This window comes from Cervus elaphus, chromosome 5 (assembly GCF_910594005.1).
Source record: "Cervus elaphus chromosome 5, mCerEla1.1, whole genome shotgun sequence".
Taxonomy (NCBI): Eukaryota; Metazoa; Chordata; class Mammalia; order Artiodactyla; family Cervidae; genus Cervus; species Cervus elaphus.
The window spans coordinates 85,829,012-85,838,039 of record NC_057819.1 but is presented as its reverse complement, the minus strand read 5'-3'; the positions used below and the strand labels follow the sequence as shown (position 1 = coordinate 85,838,039).

General features: G+C 59.1%; 1 protein-coding gene across 1 annotated transcript; it reads right to left on the bottom strand.

Annotated features, from left to right (window-relative positions):
* Positions 1-216: 216 nt before the first annotated feature.
* DHRS11 (dehydrogenase/reductase 11) lies at positions 217-8,534 on the bottom strand. Its single transcript, XM_043902942.1, has 7 exons — positions 8,123-8,534; positions 5,250-5,459; positions 2,769-2,863; positions 1,931-2,060; positions 1,265-1,357; positions 979-1,044; positions 217-857 (listed from the first exon to the last, which is right to left on the bottom strand). Exons 1-7 carry the CDS (start codon positions 8,477-8,479, stop codon positions 816-818), a joined length of 993 nt encoding a protein of 330 aa, XP_043758877.1. The 5' UTR covers positions 8,480-8,534; the 3' UTR covers positions 217-815.
* Between the last annotated feature and the right edge of the window lie 494 nt (positions 8,535-9,028).

The following is a 9,028-nucleotide window of genomic DNA, read 5'->3' as shown; positions in this document are numbered from 1 at the left end:
GCACTGCATGCTCTTCGGGGCCTCTCTGCCTGGCGCGCCCTGCTGTCCTCTTTTTCTGGCCGGAAATTCCTACCCATTTTCCAGACCCAACCCAAAAGGTAATTCACACTCCAGGAAGGATGCCCCCAATCCACCCACCTTCCCGCTCTCGGGCAAGAAACTCTGAGACACAATCATTCCTCATCAAAGGAAGGGGGAAGAACTGAAAGACACTTCTGCAGCCAAGATTTTTTAATGCAATTTTTCTTTTTTTAAGGATCACAGTGAAACCCACTTGGGAGGCAGGCCCTGGTATTCTGCTGCCATAGTCAGTGGAGTGAGGACCCCACCAGGGGTGGAGAAGCCGCAGTGGCGCTGGAGAACTGAGCCAGAGCAAAGAAGGGGGGGCGGGGGGGAGAGAAGGAAGCCTGGAGCCCTGATCAGCATTCAGATGGAAGGTGAGGGCTTCCCTCCGCCGCCTCATCCTCAAGGGATGGTGGAAGTGGGGGTTCAGGAAGATAAGGGAAAGCCCCACTTTTGGCCACAGTCCCTTCCCCAGGCCAAAGGGAAGAAGGCAAGGGCAGCAGACAAAGGCCAGGGAGCCCAAGAAGGGGACCAAGAAAGAAGGAGCAGGTAAAACAATCAGGGGATACCACCTCCTCTCCCCCGACCCATTCATGGTGGAAACAAGTTGACATATAAAAACCTCAAGTTTTCTAGCCCCTGGTGGGGGTGGGGAAAGGAAGTGGAATCCAGGGGTTCAGAAATCAACACCCCCAGTCCAGGGGCAGTTGCCCAGCTGTGAGGGGGTGCAGGGAGGAGCTCCCCACAGGGCACTAGGTCACTTGCTCCGTGGGCCTCATCTGGATGTCTCCGATCTGCAGAAGGCACAAGGCTTGAGGAAGCGGGCACGCTCTCCCCACCCTCTTAAGGCCTCCCCTCTCCGCCGCTGGGCTGGCTGGGCTCCTCCAGGGGACAGACAGCCAAGGCCAGACTCACCTGGACATGTGGGGGCATGCTGAGGACATAGATGACGGCCTCGGCCACGTCCTCAGGTTTGAGACACTGGGAGCACCGGGGGAAAGGGGTGAGGTGAGGACAGAATGGATCCAAGGTCCTCCCCCTACCAGGGAGGTCCTCCCCCCACCAGGGAGGTCCTCTCCAGCATCCACGTTCCCCCACCCCACCCTCCAGGAGAGGCGACGGGCTGGCTGGAAGGGCGAGGTCTGAAGGCCAGGGCTCCTCTGCCTTCATTTAGGCAGTGGGTGGCTTCACTGGGCCCCACCTTCATGTGTTCATAGGTGGCGGCTGCCTTCTCGGGGTCCTTGTCGTGGAGTTTGAAGGCGAACTGTGTCTCCACCACTCCTGGAGAAATGCACTGTGCCAACAGAGACAGCCTGCTCAGGAGCTGAGCCCCGGCCAGAGGTCGGGCCCGGGGCGGGGGGCTGGGAGGGAAAGGACGGAAGCCACAGGGCCCCAGCCTCACAGGGACAGCCGCCCGAGGTCCAGCAGCCACCTCCGCCCTCCAAAGCTGCCACTGGGGGGTCATCAGAATGATTCCTACCAGCTACAGAGCCGTTACTAAAAGCCAGGTCAGCTTTACAAAGTGGCTTCCCTTAAACCTTCATAACCTGCTAGGTGTTCTCATCTCCATTTTACAGCTGGAAAGACTGAGGCGTGGAGAGGCTGAGCGAGCCACCCAAGCTCGGGCAGCCTTCCCGGGGAGAGCCCCAGTCCTGCTTTCCGGCCATGGCCTCCCACGGTCCCTTGTGCTCCCTCAGCCTCGCCCCTCTGCCCTGGCCCCCTCCTCCTAGGATCAAGTCAGCCCCTCTCCCGCCTCAAAGGCAGAGACACGCGGGGACTGCGCCCAGGACGGACGCCGGGCTCTCAGCGGCACACCGGGCCGCAAGTGTGTGCGGCGGGGAGGGGCCGGGGTCAGGGTGCCCCTCACCGTGGCTCGAATGTGGCTCTGGGCCTCCCGGAGCTCTTGCCTCAGCCCCTCCGTCAGCGCGGTGACGGCGTACTTGGTAGCGCTGTAGAAATGGGTCTCGGCCAGGGGTGGCACCCGGTGGCCACTCATGCTGGGCGGAGGGAGGGAAGGGGAAGGAGAGCGTGACGCCGGGCCCACTGCCCCCGCCGCGCATCCGGCTCATCCACATCAGTGGCTCCTCCGGGCCCCCTCCTCCTCCAAGGCCTCCCTCCATGGACCCCGGGATTCCCTCTTCAGTCCACGCAGGCGGTCAAAGCGCTCTGCCTTTCACCCGTGTGGTTCACTGAGAGGATCCTCATGAGAGTCTAGGGCACGGAGGCCGTGTCTCCGCGGGCGCCCCCGTGACAGACTGTAGACCCTGAGCCACATGGTGAGGTTCCTGCTGCAGCCTGAGGAACAGAGAACCCCAGTCCTGGGAGGGCCCCCAGGCCTCAGCCGCCAAGGGGCCGAGCTACCCCTTCCAGCCAACGAGGGGCTGGCGTTTGCACTCTTCTTCCCCCGCTGGAGGAGGGCATGGCAGCGCACTCCAGTTTTCTTGCTTGGAGAATCCCATGGACAGAGGAGCCTGGCAGGCTATAGTCCATGGGGTCGCGAAGAGTCAGACATGACTGAGCAACTAAACAACCACAATAACATTCTTCCCTGCTGCCCCAGTTGTGCCATCTGGGTGTTAACTGGGGGTGAAATCCCTATTCTACCACCCCGGGGACATTGAGGTCCAAAGAGGTCAAACGAGCCGCGGCAGGTCACTCCACTGGGAGGGTGGGGGCGGCCTGAGCCCCAGCCCCCGCCGCCTCACCTGTTGATGTTGATGATGTGTCCGTCATCCACCTTCCGCTCCCTCATGGACTGGAAGGCTTCCCGCGTGCAGATGCTGAGGGCCAGCACGTTCACCTGCGGGCCGGGGTGGGAGACAATGCGCATCTGCATCTCTGGGCCCGTCTGAGCAGGTGATGGAGCCCAGAGCACCCCGGGGTGGGGGGCACCCCAAACAGGGGCTGGGTCCTACCCGAGACCAAGGACAGGACAGGGCCGCGGGCCTCACGTGCCCTCCCCGTCCAGCCACCAGCCCCGGCGGACAGCAGAGGCGGCTCCCCTCGCTGGGTGATGCCCTCAAGTTCCTCAAGTGTATTCGGGAACAGACACCACCCCTCCCCAGAACCCACCCAGGACCCAGGAGCGCTCCCTGTCTTGGCTGTCTCCTCTGCCTCAGGGAATTCACCCCCTTTTCTTCCCCAAATGCCCTGCTCTTCTCTGGGACAGTCACTGGCTCTCCTCGCTCCGAAACAGCCTAAAATCCTTCCTTTAAAAATCTCTCTCCTCGGGACCGCACTCAGCCTTTCACCCCGCTGCTCTCTATGCCTTTCCCGTCCCTCCCTCTAGACTAGAGTGGACGAGAGAAGGCTGGCCCTCCGTCCTTCCACGCTGTCCTCCAACCTCCATCCCATTTACAAGACTGGGGGTGCGGTCACGTGTCACTGCGTGGCAAGGGGCCTCCCAAGGGCATGAGGGCTTCCTGCCTTCCGTGGACCCCGCCCACTCCTGCTCCTCCGGCAGAGGTGACCCCTGGACCCCAGCCTGCGGGGAATAGACGCCCAACGGAAGTGTCTCTGCTCTAAAGCGCCCGCCCAGCCCCACCGCTTAGGCTCGCCCAGGAGGACAAGCAGAGATAAAACTTTCAGCGGGCCTTCACTCTCTCCTCTGCGGAAGAGAGGAGACCAGCTGGGAGGTCAGATGTTTCTCTTTATCAGGTGTCAGCGCCAGGCATTGGGACAGAACACTCCTGGAGTGAAGCTGGCCCGGCGTTCACCGCAGGACACAGGCGGTTTCCAGCCCTGCTTTTGGTCCTCTTAACAATGTGGGTTTGTGGGGCAGAGAACTCAGCTTCTGGGGACGGAGGGATGAAGGAGGAGAAACTAGGAGAAACAGATTGCCTTGGGCCAGGGGAGCGAATCTCCTAGATCTGGGGGTCAAAGGTTCCCTCTGTGATCACTGACGTGGTTCTCTTGGGAGATGCCTCATAAGACAATCCTAAGAGAATGACATAATGTTCCAGCTGAAATGGGTCTTAGGGATTTCATATACGTGCCTCGCTTTACAGTCAGCCAAGCTGAGGTCTAGGTTTAGAGACGCCCTGACTGCAGGTGAGGTCCACAACTTGGATCTCCCAGAAGGTTCTCTGAGAGCAAGGGCAGGGCTGCATATCCCTGTTCAATGTTTCAACGTTCATTGCTCATTTCTGGGCCCAAGCACCTGTCAGGTGCTATTGTGAGCACATATGAAAAGCTCTTGGGGGGAGATAGAAACATTCCATTTACACACTGCTTTCCACTTCTCAGAATTAGTTTCACACCCTGAAGGTACTGCCCCATATTACAATCTAGAGGTTGAAAACCCATGCCCTGAAGGCTGTGCTTGGTCTACACGTGGTTTTAAAACATTCTAAAATTAATTTCCAATCTGTATTAGAAGGTTTCATTCATTTAAAAAATATCTATGGAGTGTCTGCAGGCTGAGGCTATGACAGAATAAAATAGACAAAAGTCCTTGCATTCCTGGAGCTGAGGTTTTGGTGAATGGGGTGGGTGGGGGTCTCCTTGGAAATCAATGCCCCCCGCTGCTCTCAGAGAAGTCCCACGATCTGGCCACACCGGCCCGCGCTTGCTCAGAATGCAGGAGGGGCCCCTCCATGGCCAAGTGCTTCCCCACGTGGTAGGAACCCGCCCACTCTTTGGGTTCCTACCTGGCCTCAGGGGACACTGGAATTTGTGATCCCAGACATTGAAGGCCTAGGTGCAGTTCATCCCAATTAACATGTGAGAAGACTGAAGCTCAGAGAGGGTGACACCAGCCTGAAGCCACATGGTTACTGAGGGGCTGAATGAGACATTATCTTCATCATCTCCTGCCTCTGGGGTCCTTTTCTTCCCATAATACCATGTCCCAAGCACAAAACTGACACCTGGGGACATCTGACCGAAGGCAGTTTCCTTTCCTACCAATTTCCCTTCCAACAGAAGGAAACCAGCTTATAAACACTGCCCCCAGGGGCTCAGAGGAAAGAAGAATGGAAAAGATTTGGCCATTCCTCCACTCCCTCTCCCTCTGGGGAGGAGAAGCAGGGGAGACTCAAAGTGCTCCAGGCAGAAACCTGAAGCCTCCTCTCCCTAGAAGTCTATTTTCCTGCTTTCCTCCTGGCCATAGATGTCTGTCTTCCTGCTTTCCTCCTGGCAGCTGTGACCTGCGTCCCCCCCTACAGACCCCCGCCCCCCGCCCTTACGTTGAACATTTCCTTCCAGCCGCTGGTGCTGCCTGAGAGCAGGGTGTCGGGCCGGGCCAGGCCGGCGTTGTTGATGCAGATGTCCACGCCGCTGTGCTGAGAGCGGACCGCCGAGAACATGGAGAGGATGTCCTCCTCATTCGACAGGTCACATCTGTAGGGGATCAAAGTCCCGGGGTAGCCTGCACTCTTACATTCGGCAGCCAGCTCCTATGAAACCCAACAGGGGTCTAACTGGGATGAGCTGCTCACTCCACACACAACCCACCCCGCGCCCTCAGACCCCACCTCCCGCCGCTGTCACTGCTCACAGAGCCCGCGCCTCTGGTGGCCACCTGGGCCCGTCCCCACAGCCTGACCTCTTGGGTCAAAGTCCAGAGGTGAGAGCAGTCCTGAGCGAGGGTGGGGGAGGCTGAGATCATCAGTGGAGGAACCTCCCAAATAAACTCCAGTCTTCTGTTCAAGAAGGGAGAAGTTTCTGGGGCTCTGGGGTGAGGTGGGGGGTCAGAGAAGGGGCCTGGGGATCCCGGGAATGGAGCGATGTCTCTTTTCTGACTCTTTCCCATCAGGAACACACCTCTGCTCACAGCCACACTCCATCCCATGTCTCTTCCACCAGCGCCGAGTCACCAGGACCTCGATTCGCTTCTCTCCCATCACTCTCCCAACCCCTCTCAGGAGGGCTTATATCTAAATGACCGCTGTCCCTCCACAAGCTGCAGCCAGCTGGCTCAGAACCCTCACACAGACTTCTCACTTTTCAGTTGAGCTCAATGGCCGGTTTCCCCTCGCCCTGCCTATAGAAATGGTCAGAAAGTCCCATGGGGCACCACCCTCCACCCCAGTTTCTCTGGAGACTGTGAGCCAAGTCAGGTAGCAGGTGACACTGGGCACCCCCTGGGCACTGCCAGGGCCCTCAAGACACTAAGGATCCCTGAGAGAGGAAGGCCACTGAGAGATGGCTGAGGTGAGCGGCCATTCAGAAGCAGGAAGAAAACCAGCTGTGGTCGCTTTGGAGGCCAGTGACCGGGCACCTGAGCCTCCTCAAGGTGACTATGGACATGTATGGGTGGGCCAGGGGTGCCAGGGCCAGCTTGGTCTCCTGCCCTGGAATGCCGTCCTACACCCAAACCAAGCCAGGAATAAAGGACTCGGTCAGGTGACCTAGGAAATTCTTTTCTGCTTTAACTTTCCATGAGTTTAAGCAGTACAGTCCTCTGGGACTCAGAAGTCTCCCTTCCCCCAATTTCACCTACTCAACGACCCCCTCGGGAAACAGGGCTTCTCATTGTAGGATGTCGGAAATCAAATTTTGTTTGAGTATCAGTGAATGAATCCATCAACCAATCAAGAAAAGCAGATGGCAGGCAAAACAGCCTGGAATTCTTCCCTCTCCTGGCACACAACTTCTCCATTCCTCCTCCAGACTCAAAGCCCTGCAGCAAAGCCACAATGGAGAGACTGATAATACATGTCTCTGTCGCTGTCTTCTCGTTGCCCTACCTGTCCGCATCTAGCCTCAAAAAGGACCTGAAATCCTGTCAGTCCCCTCACAGCTGAGCCATTCCCCCTCATTAAAGGAGTCCTCCTGGGGGGCGAGTGATCAGTCGGGGGCTCTCCTCGGGGTTCAGGGACCCTTTTCTTGGCTGGTTTGCGGTGGGGGTGGGAGTAGGAAGAGAAGGCAAGAGTGGCTTTAGAATCAGAGAATCACGTGGCCTAATCCCTGGTCTGATCCTCTAGGCTCCGGAGTGGAGGCGGGCCCTGAGCACCTCAGAATAGGAGAAAGGGAGGGGCAGTGCGGGCCAAAGGTATAGCCAGGTGACCTTGGAACCATCTAGGAGCCATAAAGCGTACCTTTGGTCGGCAGCAGGGGAGGGGACAGGCCTCCCTCCAGTACACCTTCCTGCTCAGCCCCACCCAAGGCCTCCTCGCCCTCTCCCTGCCCCAGGGACTTTGAGCATGGGTGGAGGTCAAGCTCAGAACCAGCCTAAACCCTGAGGGGGGTCCTGCCCGGGGTAAATCCAAAGTGCTCCTATGATGGAAACTGCTCATCCTTCTTCCCTGCTCCAACACAGCCAACTTCATTTCCTTTTTCTCTGAGCTCTTAGTGCTCACAACCCTTGGGGCTCCCAACCCACATTAAGAGGAAAACCAGGGGGTTCAGTTCCACATTGCTTTGTCCCCCAGAGCGCACAGGTTCAATGCCCTAGTTTACCTGCTCATTCCCACCTGTGACAGTGAAACTGAAAAAAAGGTCTACTTTATATATACATCCCAATTGTCCCTCATGTCCATCGAGGAGGGGTTAACCCTCACCTTCAGGGGAAGGTGGAGCTGAGCCTCTTCAGAAAAGCTCCACTCCCACTCCAACCCCACTCTCAGTCCTGGGTGAAAAATGAGCAGGATCAAGTCCTCTAGCTCCTGCTCGCTTTGACTATGTGGGCTAGGTCTGGGAACCAGAGGAAGCAATCCAGTTGCCAGCTTAGCCACTGAGGCCAGAAAGCTTTCTTCCCTTCTCCCTGGCTTCTCCTTTTCTCAGCCAACCTGAGCAGGCAGGTAGGGAAGCAAGAGAAAAGATGCCAGGGAGTCAGAGAATTGGTATACTAGAGCAGAGGCTGTCAGGAAAAAAGCTCCCTAACGGACAAGACTTTAAAAAAGCAAAGATAGAGTCCTGCCCTGAGGGATCCAAAAGCCTCCTCCACCAACTAGGCGTCCACCTCTCTGGCCCCTGAGCCCGCTGCAAGTGGCCCTGGGGTGGCGGGCAAGAGGGCAGCGTGACACCTTGGCTCCGACCGCTCCCCATCCCCCACCTGGACCCAAGCCCGGCGGAAACGACGCCACCCGGAGCCACTCGCTCCCCAGCAGGGCCTTACCTCGATGTTGCCCACGGTGCGGGCACAACCCACCACCTTCAGACCCTGCTGGACCAGGGCCCGGGCCACGGCCGCGCCGATGCCCCCCGAGGCTCCCGTCACCAGTGCCAGCCGGTCACGCCACCGCTCCATGCCGGCTCTGGCCAGGGTCCCGAGTCGCCCGCCCACCTCGCTCTGGGAGCAGAGCACTTGGATCGCCGAGCTCCGCCCTGGGTCGTAGGGGGCCGGCCGCTCTCTTGTCACCCCCGCGGCGCCCGCCGTCGACCTGCCCGCGTCAGAGGTACGCCAGGACCTGACTCCACTCTGGCCGGCCTCCGCCCCCTGCTCCACCCTCCGCTCCTCGGCGATCGGCCACATCCCGGCTAGAGGACGAGGCGGGTCGGCGGCCCCGCCCCGCCCCTGCCGCGCGGGCACGGCCCCGCCCCATCCGGCCCTCGCCCGGTCCCCGACCCCGCCCCCTCCCCTCCAGCACGACCCCGCCCCTTCCGGCCCTCGCCTGGTCCCCGCCCCGCCCCTTCCGGCCCTCGCCCTGTCCCCGCCCAGAGCAAACCGCTTCTCGCGGAACTGGGCGGAAAGATCCCGGGAGTTAGTAGTTCTGTTTCCTCCTGTGAGCTCTTAGCCTTGGAGAACGAGGCGCGGCGCGGGCTTGCACCAGGCCTGAGGACGCGCGTACTCGCCTCTTGCTCTGTCCGCCTTGCCTATCCTGACCCAAAGGCCAGGAAGAGAAATTACGGGGCACTTAAGGTGACGCTACTGCCTTCCTCAACCAGCCGGTGGCTGATGGGAACGGTTCAGCTCAGAAGGTTGAGCGTCTCAGCGGTCAACGCTGGGTGACCTTGGGACGGGCTTTCAACCCTGCCTGATCGCTTGGCGTTTCTAACCTTGGAGAACTCATGGTTAAAAATG